This window comes from Panthera tigris, chromosome A1, assembly GCF_018350195.1.
Source record: "Panthera tigris isolate Pti1 chromosome A1, P.tigris_Pti1_mat1.1, whole genome shotgun sequence".
Lineage (NCBI taxonomy): Eukaryota > Metazoa > Chordata > Mammalia > Carnivora > Felidae > Panthera > Panthera tigris.
In genome coordinates, this window is record NC_056660.1 from 63,221,574 (window position 1) to 63,238,222 (window position 16,649).

At 36.8% G+C, this 16,649-nt stretch overlaps 1 protein-coding gene across 1 annotated transcript in view; it reads left to right on the forward strand.

Moving 5' to 3' along the window:
• GPC5 (glypican 5) overlaps positions 1–16,649 on the forward strand; it is a 1,419,588-nt gene that overhangs the window by 305,819 nt on the left and 1,097,120 nt on the right. The window contains exon 4 of the mRNA XM_042979061.1: positions 7,190–7,323. Within this exon, the coding sequence (XP_042834995.1) occupies positions 7,190–7,323 (134 nt within the window). The remainder of the gene's footprint in view (positions 1–7,189; positions 7,324–16,649) is intronic.

The window sequence follows — 16,649 nt, forward strand, 5'->3', positions numbered from 1 at the left end:
ATCTGAAACAGGCTCCAGCCTCTGAGCTGTCAGCGCAGAGCTTAGAGTGGGGCTTGAACTCACAAACCTCGAGATCGTGACCTGAGCCGAAGTCAGACGCTTAACTGACTGAGCTACCCAGGCGCCCCTCTGACTACTTCTGTCAAAATATGACACATGAAGGAAATGAACTGATAATTTAAGGAAAATTAAGCAAGATTTTTGTGTTTTAAGAGTTTTATGTATCCACATGCTCCTTTTATTAATTGCATGTAATTATCATCATTTCATTATGTGTTCAAAGCAGATGTAAGCTACAATAAAGACTAGGATGTTCAAAACAATTTATTTGTGTGGTTGTAAAAAGATATGTTACTTCATCAAGCCTGATTTTGGCATTATATTATTTACAGTTCTCCAGAGAAATATATATGTGGAGAGATTTATTTTGAGGAATTGGCACATGTGATTATGGACGTGGAGAAATTCCATGACTTGCTGTTTGCACGTGGAGACCCAGGAAAGCCAGTGGCATATGATTTCGTTTGAGTCTAAAGGCCGGAGAGCCAGGGAAGCTGATGGTGTGAATCCCAGTCTGAAGGCAGGAGAAGATGAGATGACAGTTCACTCTATGAGGCAGGGAAAAAGAGAGAAATTCCTTCTTCATCTGTTTTTTGTTCTCTGCGGGCCCTCAGTAAATTGTATGATGCCCACTCACATTGGGGAAGGCAATCTTCTTTACAGAGTCCGCTGACTCAAATGCTAATTTCATCTGGAAATAGTGTCACAGACGTGCCCAGAAATAATGTGTAACCTTGTCACCCTGTGGCCAGTCAAGGTGACACACACAATTTACCATCATAGGCATTCAATGTGCAGTAATATCATGATTAAAACCAATATTGGTCAGTTGCATCCAACATGGAAAACACAGGTGATATCAACATTTTGATAACTTTTAAAAGTTATTTGCAATACCAAAATAACACTGATTTACTAAAATATTTTAATGTGCAATTAAAAAATAAATGTGGATTAGAGAGTTTTTTTATTTCCACCATGATTTTAAGAGCAACTACAGATCACTAGCAATATGAAAATCCTTTTTATATTGAAAAAAATTGATTTTTTAGAGAAAATGTTGAGTATTCATAAATCCAAGAACATTTAATATATGTCAATTGTGACATCTTTAATGAAATCTGACAGAACTTTACTTTTCCAATTCTGTTAATCAGGTATTTGATCAAACCAAAATTATTTTGCTGTGGTAGTGTGTAGATCAGGAAGTCACTGACTATTCTTTGCAATGTTATCTGAACTTTCGTGGAAGAGATGAAAATCTTATGTTACTATCTCTATAGTATCTATAAGTATCTCTAAGTTACTATAAGTAGTACTTATACTACTAAGTTGGAACTTGGGGAGTGTATCAAGAGAGAGTGCCTTCTTTGGGGCACTTGGATGACTCAGTTGGTTGAGCATCTGACTTCGGCTCAGGTCATGATCTCACAGTTTGTGGCTTTGAGCCCCGTGTCGGGCTCTGTGCTGACAGCTCAGAGCCAGGAGCCTGCTTCAGATTCTGGGTCTCCCTCTCTCTCTGCCCCTTCCCTGCTCATGCTCTGTCTCTCTCTCTCAGAAATGAATAAACATTAAGAAAAAGAAAAAGAGGACTTCTTTTTCATAAATTCAGTTTTTCTAGTTTGCCTCCTAAAATCCATCAGAAATCAAATTGTCTAATATCCTTACATTTCTCCCCACCTCCATTAGTTTGTGGGAATCTTAAAGGAAATAACTGCCATGTTTCCCCTCATCTATTTCCACATACAAAGGAAAAATGGGCTTCTCTGGTTTATTCTTATATCTAGATCATTTTCAACCCAAATTATTTCATTCATGTAGGACACTTAGGACCCAGGTCTTATATGATGCTGGGAGTCCCTCCCAATGGATAAGAATATGTGACTAACAAGACCACTAATAAGTATAAAGAAAAGACTGTTGATTGGATAGTAGTAGATAGACTCATCCAATAGCTAGATACAGACTTAGCAAAGTTATATTCCTGCCTTGGGCTTCTGTCTCCTCACCTATAGATTAAGGTTGGATACCTTCTGTTTTTCTTTTTTAAGTTTATTTATTTTGAGAGACAGAGAGCATGAGTAGGGTAAGGTAGGGTAGTGGCAGAGGGAGAGGAGAGAGAGAATCCCAAGCAGGCTCCACCCTGTCCCCGCAGAGCCCGATGCGGGGCTTGAACTCATAAACTGCAAGATCATGGCCTGAGCCGACACCAAGTGTTGGATGCTTAACTGACTGAACCACCCAGGAGCCTCAAGGTTGGAGACCGTCTAAAAGACTGCCTGCTCTGTTAGTCTGGAGTCCTCCCTCCCGCCCACCCTCTCCTCCTCTCTTCTTTCCTTCCCTCCTTCCTCTTAATCCTTTTATCTCTTTCTCTTTTCCAGTCCCTCTTCCTTCTCCTCTTCCCCTCCCCACCCAACACATTATTTTCAGAGTTGTTTTTCTCCTGCCAGAAGATTTTCTCTCCGACCTTCTTGGCATTCTATATACATTTTGTCATTTCATCCATTTTCATGGTTTTAACTATTGACTCTATGTAGGTGATTCTATTCATTAACTTTCCTTTTATCTCCAATGCATCATTTAGAGCTACCTTTTAGAATTACCTCCAAATCAGTTTTAAATGAGAATTTATCTCCTGCTCTAAGGAACAGAGAAGCCAAAACAATACACTTGTTCTACCTTCTAACTTGTACACGTGGGTTATTGGATCTTTGTTCACCATGATTAACTGATTCAAAACTGCTAACAGCTTTGATTTTCCTTCTATCTTTTTGCCTCTGATAGTGGTGGAGCATCCATCCACCTCTGTTTCATCCTATGAAGAGATCGCTTAGTAAATACAGTACCTCCACATTCATTGCTTTTCAACTAGTGATGATCTATACAGTTTTCTCTTCAATTATTATAATTATTATTAAACATTTTAAAAGACCATTGCAAAAGAAATAGAGGCTCCGCTTATGGGTGTCAACTGAAAATGAACAATGTAAATTGTTCTTTAAAAAGATTTCTGAGGAGCGCCTGGGTGGCTCAGTCGCTTGATCATCTGACTCTTGATTTTGGATCAGGTCATGATCCCAGGGTTATGGGATCGAGCCCCACATAAGGCTTTGCACTGAGCATGAAGCCTGCTTAAGATCCTCTCTCTCTCTCTCTCTCTCCCCACCCTACCCCTCTTCCTCACTCACACACTCACTCTCTCTAAAATAAATAAATAGATAGATAGAAAAATAAATAAACAAATAGCTTTTCTAGATTATTAACTAAGAGTTTTGGCAATTTGATGACTTGAGTAAGACTGAAAACAAAAAGGGAGGCTCTAGGAGAAGTTGTCCTTCTGCAAGAACATAGTGAGAATGGGAAGGTTTGCATGGTGATAAGTACTAAAACAAGTACTCGCTCAGGATGGGAGAAGTGACCTGGGTTAGGGGCAACTAAAAGGGGCCCTTCAAGGTGAGATGGGAACTTGAAGATCAGTGGGAAGCCAGAGAATGAACTTAAAGCAAGAGTAGGTAAGCCTTAAGAAGGGAAACAATTCTTTCAGAGACACTTCAGACTGATTGCAGGGGAGAACAGTACAGAGCAAGGAGGGGGATAAGGAGGAAATGGCAGTGTAAGTCAAAGATGAAAAATAGTCCAAGTAAGTGTGAAGGACTTTTCTATAGCAAGAAGGTATTGAAATGGGCCACCCAAATCGGCTCACCCCAGCAGGGCCAAGGTGACAGGCTAATGTGCTAGTAACAGATGGCTTTCCATTCCCTTTCAATAAGGTGTGAAGTAGAGCTCCCCGGGTAGCGGGTAGCAAGTCAACAAGTAGAAGGCTTTGAAATTTATTTGTATTTGTTGGAATCTGGTATATATGCCTGGACCTTTGGATACAATCAAAGATAACATAAGTCTATGGCTTGTACATTTTCTTTTGTATTTGTAGCAAAATACAAAAAAGAATTGTAAAGATGATGAGAATAAAGATCTTGTGAGGCTAGTGTTTTCAGCTTTCTATCTACCTGTCTAGGAAATATGTTCAGTAGCCAATATGGTTTTAAGTCCAACATGGGAAGGGCAGGGTGAAATAAGATTTCCCTTAACTTATAACTACAAAGTGTTTTTATTTTCTCAAGTTTTAAGGACAGGATGAGAGCCGAGATTCCTAGAAGTTTCCTAGAGCTCTATCGCTAGTCACATTGGATCATGATAGCAGTCTATTTCTTTTTTACTGTGTTCCTTTATTTCAAATATTCTGCAGTTTCATTAAACAATCTCACTCAATATTTCCGCCATCAACTTACATTGTCTTCCCTTGGTTCTTGTGACTAAGAATTGTTGACAATGAAGATACTTTTTTTTTCCATTAAGAAAATATTTTCACACTTAAATATATTTACACTGCACTATCACTATTTTTCAGTTTCTTGGAAATTCACTTTGAGCCTTTTAACACTTTGGTCTTACACTTCCCTAACTTCTCACTTTTGGTCATTTGCCAAGCCCTGTTGATTTTTTAAAAAATAGATTGCATTTTTTAGAGCGTTTTTTTTTTTTTAATTTTTTTTTCAACTTTTTAAATTTATTTTTGGGACAGAGAGAGACAGAACATGAACGGGGGAGGGGCAGAGAGAGAGGGAGACACAGAATCGGAAACAGGCTCCAGGCTCCGAGCCATCAGCCCAGAGCCTGATGCGGGGCTCGAACTCACGGACCGCGAGATCGTGACCTGGCTGAAGTCAGACGCTTAACCGACTGCGCCACCCAGGCGCCCGTTTTTAAAGCAGTTTTAAGTTCACATCAAAACTGAGCAAGAAGGTACAGATTCCTCATATATCTATCCCCTGTCCCCACTCACGCATAGCCTACCCCGTTGTCAACATCCTTGTCAGAGTCAGACATTTTTTGGAATTGATGAACGTCAACTGACACATCATTATCACCCAGTCTATAGGTTATATTAGGATTCACTCTTGGTGTTGTATATTCATTCCATTTGTTTGGACAAATTTATAATGACATGTATCCACCCTAGCATCATACACAGTAGTTGTACCATCCCAAACATCCTCTGTTCTCAACCTGCTTATCCCTATATTCTCTTTGATCTCTGACAACCACTAAGAATTTTAGTGCTAACAGTTTTGCCTTTTCTAGAATATCATATAGTTGGAATCATACAGTTTATAGCCTTGTCAGATGGCTTATTTTACTTCGTAGTATGCATTTGAATTTCTTCCATGTCTTTTCTAATAGCTCATTTGTTTTTAGTGTTGAGTAATATTGCGCTATCTGGATGCACCACAGTTTTACCCAGTCACCTACTGAAGGACATCTCAGCTGCATCCAAGTTTTGGCAATTATGAATAAAGCTTCTGTAAACATCCATGTGCAGGTCTTTGTATGGACATCAGTTTTCAATTCCTATGGATAATTTTCATTTTGTAAGAAACCACGAAACTGTCTTTCAAACTGTCTATACCATTCTTCGTTCCGACCAGCAATGGATAACAGTTCTTCCTGCTCTCCATCTTCCATAACTTTTGGTGTTGTCTGTGTTCTGGATTTGGCCTTGTTGATTTTACTTCTCTCTATAATTCATGAATCTTTCTCTTCATGAACATAGCCACTACTACAGTTCAAAATAACTTTTTTGCCCCTCAGGACTACTTTAGGAGTCTGTTCACAATTTACCTGCTCTGAGGCACTTGGGTGACTCAGTCAGTTGAGCGTTTGACTCTTGGCTTCAGCTCAGGTCATGATCTTATGGTTCGTGGGTTTGAGCCCTGTGCTGGGCTCTGTGGTGACAATGAGGAGCCTGCATGGGATGCTGCCGAGAGCTCAGAGCCTGCTCAGTTTTCTCTTTTAGGAGAAAATTCAGTTTTTTGCCTTTTTTCTCTTCTAACCTCTAATACATTTTCTTTGCAAATATGAGAAACAAGATAAATATGGGTTAAATAAACAAATTAGTGCATAATTCCTTTAATGCTCATTGCATGGAAAATTAAAGAAATTGATAAATTTAATGGAACTTGGGAATAATTTACTCTCATTTCTTCATCTTACATATAAGAGAATCAAATTCAAAGAAGTTCTGCTACTGTTTTCAAGATTTCAGTGCTTAAGATGGAAAAATTAGGACAAGAACCAAAGTCTCCTGATTCCTAGGCAATGTTTTTATGTATTTGCAATTATACTACTCTACTTCTTTAAGTACTCCACCTCTTTAAGGTATTGTGTGAGTCTTTTTTATGCTCTACATGGTAATATGTCCAATTAATTAGTTACTTTCTCAATGATAATTATGTAAATTATATAAAGATCTTGGCTAGATAAGTTTTTTACTCTTTCATTTGATTTTAGAAAAACGATTTTAGATTTTAGGAAAACAACTATACTAACACTCTCAAAATACAGGAAGAAGATATAGAACAATTACCAAATGAAATGTCTATACAAATGTATTCATTATTATTTTAAGAGAGGATCTTAAGGGGTACCTGGGTGGCTCAGTTGATTGAATGATTGACTCTTGATTTTGGCTCACATCATGATCCCAGGGTCATGGGATTGAGCCCCACATTGGGCTCCGCACTGAGAATACAGCCTGCTTAGGATTCTCAATCTCTCTCTCCCTCTCCCCCTCTCTACCACTTGCACTCTCTCTCTCTCTCTAATATAAAAAAAAAGACCTTAAGAAGAAAACTACCTTTAGAACTCATTTAGAAAACAGACTGCATATTTAATAGCAAATTATTTCATTTAAAATTTCAGTACAATTATGTAATTGTCATAAATTGAATATAAACCATAAAATACCTATTTTGGTTAAGTAGTCTTATTTATACAAGCAGGCAAGTTTATTAATATACTTCTCTTATTCTGCATATGTTTGCTTCATGTACTTTGCGTATATATACATGCAAAACATATATATGTGCATAGCATCAATTAATCATGGTTGCCATTTTATGCAGGTAATTTGATTCCCCCTTTGGAAAATTAACAAACATTTTATGTCTTAAAAGTTAATATTGAAGTGTAAGTAAGAACATTACATTGTTTTGGGCTCTAGCAAATATTACATTCTCAGGTAGGATGGAGGAAGGTTTCTAACTGCCTTTTAATATTTTCTCTTTGAAAGATCAATAAGATTTGTGGCCGTCCAATCAGAACACCTACACAAAGCCCCCGTTGTTCTTTTGAGGGAAGCAAAGAGAAGCATGGGATGAAGATCTCTCCAAGAAATGGTGAAGAGACACTTGCCAACAGAAGAAAGTAAGACATTTGTTTTACAACCAGAAAGAGAAAAGAAAGTAAGCCATTAATTTTCAACAGAATAGAATGTATTCAATTAAGTAGAACCAAATACACTGTTGAAGAAAAAAAGATCACCATTAATTACTTTTAAAACTCAGCGGTTGCTCCTATTCAGTTAATTAGGAAGATAAGTACAACCTGTGAGACCAATAAAACTTCCTGTGATAAGGGACATTTGCTATAATACACTATGGCGGGCAATAGGCACGTATGGTCATTGTGCTCTTAAAATGTGGCTAGCGTACAATATTGTACAGCAGACATCTAGGACCTACTCATCTAGCTCAACTGAAACTTTATGCCATTAGTTAATACTTCCCCAATTCCCTCTCCCTGTAGTCAACAATACTATATTGTACCCTTCAAATTTTGTTACGAAAGTAGATCCTACCATAAAAAAAAAAGTTTAAAATATGGCTAGTGTGACTGATGATTCCATTTTTAATTTTAATTGATTTTAGCCTAAATTCCACATATAGTTAGTGTCTACTGTATTGGGTGATGCAAGAGAGAAAAAGCATTCACATAAATGATGAAATCTGTGTTACTATTAAGCAAGTATTTAACAAATGCTTAGATAAGAAGTTTCTATATCTTTAATCTGAAATGCTGAAAATGGCTATACATTGATTCAAAATGATAAGCATTGAGTGGCTTGCTTCTATAACTCACATTTCTACCACTGCCCCCGTCACTGTTTCACATGTTAAATTAAAGCCTTCATCTATATCTCTTTGCTTGATAATTGGCAGTCAAACTGAAAAACTCTTAAAATTAAAGGAAACTGTTACTTTATTTATTTTTGCATTCTGTTGCCCACTGTATGTCCTAACAAATACTAGCTTCTTGGTGGGTGTTTTTGAAATGAATTGAAACTGAGAATTCTATATTCATTTATTAATCCAAATAGTTATTTCTTTTTTTTTTTAATGTTTATTTATTTTTGAGGGAGAGAGAGACAGAGGGAGACACAGAATCTGAAGCAGGCTCCAGGCTCTGAGCTGTCAGCACAGAGTCTGACAAGGGGCTTGAACCCACAGACCATGAGATCATGACCTGAGCTGAAGTCGGATGCTCAAGCCACCCAGGTGCCCCCTCAAATAGTTATTTCTAATAATATCTTATGGCAGCCTCAGTATTTTACATCGCTTTACTCTTTAGAATGTAAACTCTGTTTCTTTCCTTTTGGGATAGTGCTCTTAATTGCCTCATTCTCTTCTCAGATGGACTATAATTTGGAATAAAGATCTGGGCTATTGCTCGCTATTTGCTGCAGCTCAAAAGAAGTAGCACTTTGTTTGCATGTAAACTAGCTGTTCTTTTTTCTTTTAAACATCTATAGTGATCAGCAGTCTTTTCTTGTATTTGAGAAATTAATGTGCTTTAGCTAGTGTATATAGCATGTAGTGGCTAGGTATAGTGTAGAGTGATTCTTCTAATAAAACCTAGCTAAGGAAGATCTTAAGGTTTTAAAGGTCATGTCTGTTTCACCATCAAAACAATTCAGTTGTTGGAAAGACAAAACAAAACCCAATACAAGTGAAATATCTCAGGAGTAATGAGGGGGTCATGTGAATAGAAAGTTCTATAAGTATCTATCCAGGCCATTGAATAGACTTCTTGTCACCAACCTTGCAGACTCTTGTATTTCTGTATCCCTAAACAACCAGCCACCTTTAGCTATTACCCATGAACCAGAGTAGGTCCATCATAGACAAGTATCATGCCTCACAAAGTAAACAACCAGAGGTATTGTACATGAGCTCACTTAAGCAATTCATTTTTCAAAAAAATGTTCCTTTATTTTTTAAAGAGAGGGGCAGAGGAGGGGCAGAGAGAGAGAGAGGGAGAGAGAATCCCAAGCAGCTCCACGCTGTGAGGACAGACTCCCAACACGGGGCTCTATCTCACGAACCATGAGATCATAACTTCCAGGGTTTCTGTAGAGCATCTTCATTTGCTGCTTGTACTCTAAGGACACCTTTGAATGGATGAGCTGGGTCATCTGGACTGAACATCAGAACAGTTTGCAAAATTCCAAGCTACAGACTTTTCTTTCTCATACAAAAGCTCCTTGGGGCTACTCTATATTTGGGTTAGAGCAACACTCAAGTGTATATTATGTTTTGTCTAATATTCAAAGGGACCCAAAAAGCATCGTGCCTCTTCCTGAGTGCTAGGTTATCATAAGGCAGAAAGTTGCCTTTTATGTTAGAATAACCCATTAACATCCAGACAACTAGACATTTAGAACCCCTGCTGAATTGTCAAGCACTTGAAATGTCAGTATTTTTCCCCACCAGAGGCATGAACATGTCTACTAAGGCAACTAGGATGATGTGATCAATATTTTATTATCAGCATGGCGTCCTGTAGGATATCCAAATGATCAGGGCTCCTGTCTGTCATGGAGTGGGAGAATTGCCCTGAGGTCTAACAGTGAAGATATTCTTACCAGCTGAAAGTGAAATATTTCTAATTGTCCTTACTAATTGATAAAGGACAATCAATTGTTAGCTAGATAGCAGGTAGCAGTACATGTTTGGATTTGCTCTGGCAGATACCACATACAAAGCTGGATGTAATTGGAGTCACCCTCTGACTCAGGTTATGATAATCCAAGCATTCTCCAAGCCCATCTCAGTGTGCATAGAATAGCCAAACAAGTGACGTGAATATCGAATAGACTGATTTGAACAAAGATGTGTTTAAAATGCTATATATGGGTACTTTTCTGAACTCCATTCTAATGGTTGACCAGTTGATAGGATTCGATTTTCTATGTGAATGATCACATGGTACACCGGTACAGCCATTCTAGCAAGAAGCTTGCTGTACCTTATAAAACTCGTATACTCTATGTACTTGTCTACCTTACCTTAGCCTGTATCCCAAGAAACTCTTGCTTATATTCACAAGGAGAATTCTTGCATATCTGTGGTAGCTGAGAGTTAGAGGCAAGTTATATGTCCATAACAAGAAAAATAAAATATATTAGTTTGGAATATTATGAGTCAGAAGGATAGAATGCATTTTCATGCATCAAAAAATACCATTGTGATTAAAGAGAAAAATATATTAAATAGAATGAGAATAACAGTGCAATACCATTTTTATAAATTAGTAGCAAATATATAAAAAATTAGTATATATTTTTCAAGGAGAGGATATGACAAAGTACTTATATTAAATATATTAGAATGGATATTTATAGAAAAACAGGAAAGAGGCTGAAGGATGAAAAAATAAATAAATATTCTATTTCAAGTATAAGTTATGACAGTATGCCAGGGACGGAGGAGTATTCTTTAACTCTCTGTATCTGAGAAAATATGTGTGTGTTTGTGTGTATATACATATAAATAAATATACATATATATACGTTATTTTAAAGTTTAGGTGAAAAGTGTTTTTTTAATTATATTTTCCTAATAAAAACATAGTTAATACTCTTTCAGTCAAAATTTTCGTGAGAACTAATGATACTCAATTTTTAAATAACTTTTTTTTGCTATTTCATATGCTAAGCATAGATGATTTTTCATTATGGTGTATTGTAGATATAGTGATTATCCAGATAGAGATAAAATATAATTTGCTGAAAAGACTTACTGACTTGGGACTTTCTGCTATAACTTAGTTATTAATTAGAACAAAATGAAAGTTTATTGTAAAAAAAAAAGTAGATAAGAGAAAAATGAGTTCTCAGTCAGCCCATCCAGATCATTAACAAACACTGTTTTGTGCGATTCATAAAAAAGTAAAGTTAAAAAAATATTTTCTGAGTTAGTTTTTATAAGTTACCATTGTATCCATGACAGTATTTTTTAGGTTTTCTTAGTTACCTTGGGTAATTCCCATGAGAATATCTATAACAGTAACTACTATCTATAAATTTAAAGCAATTTAAAACTAAAACAAACAAAAAAACACACACAAGAGTTTCTGTAAGTTAATATAATTGCTCTGGTAGCTGAAAAATAGAAAATTGTAAAATGCATCTGTTGTTTTGTCAATGTAAATGAAGATAAACACTATTCTATGGTTAACAATTTAAAATACATTTTTACATATAAAGAAGTCATAGTCTTTAAATTATATTGTTATAGTATACTTTAGACTTAGTATCTTTAGTGGTACATCTTGTAAAATATTGTTGTCCAAAGCTTGCTATTTATTTATTTATTTATTTATTTATTTATTTATTTATTTATTTTAGTATTCTCTATACCCAGTGTGGGACTCGATTTGAACTCACAACACCAAGATCAAGAGTCTCATGCTTTTCCAACTGAGCCAGCCAGGTGCCCCAAAATTTGTTGTTTAAAATTATGTTAGATTTATGGCATCCTAACAAAAATATTTCCAGGCTTTAAAACAGTTTAATTTACATAGTTTTCCATTATCCAATCAATTCTTTTCAGGTTGTGTTAATATAACTATTGTTGACTTATATATAATTTGACCAGTTAGCTTTTTTTTTAACTACCCAACAGTATTTATTAAGTGATCGTTAATTACTTTTTTGTTTTTCAGTTGGGATGTGTAGTCAATTTTTTGCAGGGGTATATAGTATCCTGAAGTGGTTTAAGGCTGCCATCTTGTTCTTTGTTTTCTCTTTACCCCATGTTCTTTATTCTTTATTCCTCCTCTCTTGCCTTCTTTTGACTTTAACAGGTTTTTAATATTTTTTGAGATCTTCATGGCTTTTTTTACTTGCATTTTTTATTATTCTTCTAATGGTTACCATAGAGATAACAATATGCATTTTTAATGTTTACTATCTGCCTTAAAGTAGAACTTTTACTACTTCATTGAACGATATAAGAACTTTAAAATAGTTTCACTCCATTACCCTCTTCCTATCTTCCATTACCCTATTCCTAACAAATAACTTCTAACAATGTTTTAACATCTTCCAAGATATTATTGTTATCATTTTTAAATAGTCAATATTGTAATAACTCATATTTTATTCTTTGTGGTGCTTTTTTTTTTATTCCATGTGTCCATCTAGAATCATTTTGCCTTAGCCTTTTGTATATTTTTCATTGCTTATTACTGGTGATGAATTCTCTCAACTTTTGTTTGAAAACATCTTCATTTTGTTTTTTTTTTGTTTTTTGTTTTTAATTTTTTTAATCTTTATTTATTCTTGAGAGAGAGACAGCATGTGAGCAGGGGAAGAGCAGAGAGAGGGAGACAGAACCCGAAGCAGGCTCCAGACTCTGAGTCGTCAGCACAGAGCCTGATGTGGGGCTCAAACTCACAAACTATGAGATCAAGACCTGAGCCGAAGTCGGACACACAACCAACTGAGCCACCCAGGCGCCCTATGAACACATCTTCATTTTTGAAGAATATTTTACTAGGTCTAGAATTATAGGTTGTTGCCAGCTACCATTTTTAAAAATATAAATGTCCATAATTGAGTTCATGACATGACACTGTAAGTCGTATGGGAGGCTTAATGGAAACATTTCATAGGAGAGGTAATTACGGTAGTGGATGCTGCTGATGCCCTACTCACATCCCTTTACCTGGCCATTTTATCTGCTTTCTGGCTGCTCTCTCCTGGTTGCTGATAATGCACAGCTGCCTTATTCTCTGGGGAATTGCACTTAACAAATTGGAGCCATCTATATTCATTATCTCTTGCTACTTAACAAGTCACTCCAAAACAAAGTGGCTTAAAGCAACAACAACTATTTATTAACCAATTTTCTGTAGGTCAGGAATTTGGGAGCAGCTCAGCTATGGGGTTTTGGCTCAGGGTTTCTTTTGGCAATGGTCTCTTAGGGTGATTGCTACCAAGGCCAGGTGAGGCTGCAATCCTATGAAGCCTTGAGTGGAACTGGCTATTATCTTCCAAGATGGCGACTCACAGGGCTGTTGGCAGGAGGCCTCACTTTCTCGTCACAATGACTTCGTGAGTTTTCTCACTCTGTAGCTGGCTTTCCTCAGGGGCAAATAATCCAAGAGAGAGAAAGGCAGAAGCTGCAGTGTTTTTATGATCTAGCCTTGGAAGTCCCACACTGTCATTTCTGTAGTATCCTACAGGTTACACAGGTCGGTTCTAGTCTGTGTGGAGGAGGACTACACACCATCTCATCCATCTGAAAGAGGGGGCTAACTTCCCACCTGCCTCACCCCCTTGGCGGAGGCTCGTAAGCAGGGCCTGACACAGGGGGATGAAAGGCTTGCCCTTACTCAACGTGACGTGGCCAGATAAGTGATGCAATCCATGCTTCCACACTCCCTGTACAATCTGGTTGAAGCTGGGACTGCATCCTGACTTACCTTCTTCCTGCCCACTCTATCCTATTACTCTCACTACCTTTCTCTTAAGAGTGCTACCTTGATGAATCCTCTGCATCCAAATTCCTGCCTCTGGTATTGCTTCTAAGGAATCTGACCTGAAAAATTACCTAAAACAGATGCAGAATAGGTGTAGCAAAATTATAGTATCTTATCCTAAATACAGGTATTTCTCTCTGAATTCCCAAATCTGTAACCCTTTTGTCTGTTTTCTTTCTCCCCCTTCCTCCTCTGTATTCATTTTAAAAGAGAACCCTTCCATTTAATACCCTTTTCCTTGCTCGATTTCTAACATTTGATGAAGGACATCCATGTCTGTCCTTGGCTCTACCAGCTGTGCTAAGCTTGAAGTATAGAGTATGTCAGTCTTTTGGCTTGGAAGGAAGGAAGCTAAACCATAGCTTTGGATTCCTTTGATTATATTTGGGTGATGTGATTGTACTTGTTCAACCTGCCCTGTTTTGTTTTGTTTTGTTTTGTTTTCTGTTTATGTAGAATGCTAATAATGAGCTCATTGGAGACTTGGAGTTATTGATACACACCAGTTACAAAGGTCTCTGAAAGTTGAGAAAGTCAAGGAAGAGCTACCATTCCTTTAAATGTCTAGAAAAACATTACTATTTAGTCTTGTGGGGCAGAAACCAAATCAGCACAGCTGTAAAGGACACTGCACTTATGTAACTGTCTAAACCAGCCCAGGCAGAGTGATTTCCCTGTGGCAGTTCCTGCTCTCTGCTTGATTTCTTGAAGTTAGCTGGTAAGAATAAGCTATTAGCAAGCTTAAATCGGTGATAATTAGCGGTACATTATTATTTCAAAGTGGTGTGGCTGTGCCAATTAAGCGGGTAATTAGGAAAACCCCAGGACAATAAATTAAGAGAGAGTCTCAACACCAGTGCCCCATCTGTTCTACAGCAAGCATTCCAATTAGCCAAACCTCTCATTTAAGAATGCGCCAATTAAGGGGATTGGCTATATGCATGGCTGTGCATTGGGGTAATAACGACTGTCCTAGATGCTTAGTAAAAATAAAATATTTTTGATGTAAGAGGAGATTTTGATGTGAAGGTGGGGAAAGGAGAATTTTTGGAAATACTGGATGTTTAATGTTTAAGACAAATACAATTTGAATTGTTTTATGAGCTTTTGTTTTTCTCAATTTTCTCTTCAGAACTTAATGGAATCTTGTTTTATCGGGCAGCTCCATTTTATTCTAATGTGTTTATGAAATCTTGACTTGCATAGGAATTTTACCACTTGAACATTAACAATTTTTTGTTTTTTGTTTTTAAATGGAGAATAGGAACTCAAAAGGATGCTTGAAATTGCTTAGTTGAAAGAGGGGAATGAGTCAGGGCACATTCTGTTTCAGGATGTGTCTATCCATGAAAGCCAATTAATTGTTACCCTGTACATTGCAAAAGAACACAGTGAAGTGACTGAAATAGTTAATTATGCATAGGAAAAACTTTTAAACATAATCTGAATGGAGAACACTTAATATTACTTAGGATTAATGCCAAGATAGGATCAGTACATATCACATAGGATCAGTTAGCTTAAAACACATGAATTTATAGCTACATGGTCAAACCTTACTTAGCACAATATTTTATTAGTGAAACCAAAATTAATTAATGTTTAAAATTCTTGATGTGTGTGTCTGGGTGTATGTGTTTATATGGTTAAATCAGTATTGACATACTGGGCTTGATGATGAATTGTATATATATAAACTCGGTGGATGAAAATATCCATAGGTCAGGAAAAAGTCAACTCTGAGAAAAAGTTAATATCGTTTATAGGACCGGGGAAAGCAATTTCCAACCTATTTCCTAAAAGGAAGTTAGTGCTTCTTTGAGGTGCCATTATTATTTATTACCTGTAAGTTTAATTTACTAAAATAAAAGTCATGTTCCCTTCAATGAGAGCATTTCTGGCTAATTTAAAACAGTGCTTAGTGAGTGGCGGGTGTGAAGGTACCCAGGGAAGGCCAGGCCAAGGCAGGGCTTTGGGGAGGGAGCAAGAGGCCAGGCCAGAGCAGTACTGAGGAAATGTGAGCTCTGAGGCAGGCAGGCCAGCATCAAGACCTACATGAATAATGAAAAGCAGGACCTTAGGGGGTCAAAAACCAGGCACACAGGAAGAACGAATGCCAGAAGGCAGAACAAACATGTGGCAAAAGTTTAGGCTAGTGGTGCTTAACCTTTGCGGGTCACGTATCCCACTGAGAATCTGATAAAAACTTCCCAGAAAAGGAAAGTTCATAAACAAATACATGCAAAATTTTGTGTATTGAAAAGCCATTTTCTCCAGTTAAGACTAATATTAAAAATAAAGCCTTTAAAAATGAGGTTTGCTCTTACCTTTTTAGATGTTCATGGAAAAATTAGTGACCATTTCCTGATGTATCTGAAACCAAATTCAAACAACTAAACTAACATTAAGCAGTATTTGTACTGAAAGGTATGGACTAGAAGTTGAAATGGTGGTTTGTGTTAGATGTGGCTATGCGGGCATGGTATCCAACAGATACTCTTTTTGTTTTGATGGCAGAATTTATTGAAAATTCTAGAAAGCAGATTTGTATAGTTATCACTGACTGCAATTAGAATTCTTATAACTTGCTTGCTTAGATGAAGGTAGGTTTATATCAGGGAGAGTGAGATTTATTCTAAACTCTTCAAAGTTACATCAATGGTCCATAATGCTTTGATCCTCAAGTTAATTTGTGACATCTGTCATATTGAGGCTCTCAACTTTAAGTTAATGTGAGTAGAAATAAATCTCCTCAAATTTCTCATTACACAAAGAATAAAAAAAAATACACGTTTTTTTCCTTAGCCATAGGAAGAAGGATCTTTAAATCGGACAGTTTTCAAACTGATTCTCCAAAAATCTTCTATTTCCCAGTAGCAGCTTTGTTAAATGAGCTAGGAGCTTCTCAGTAGTGTTTATAATTGAGA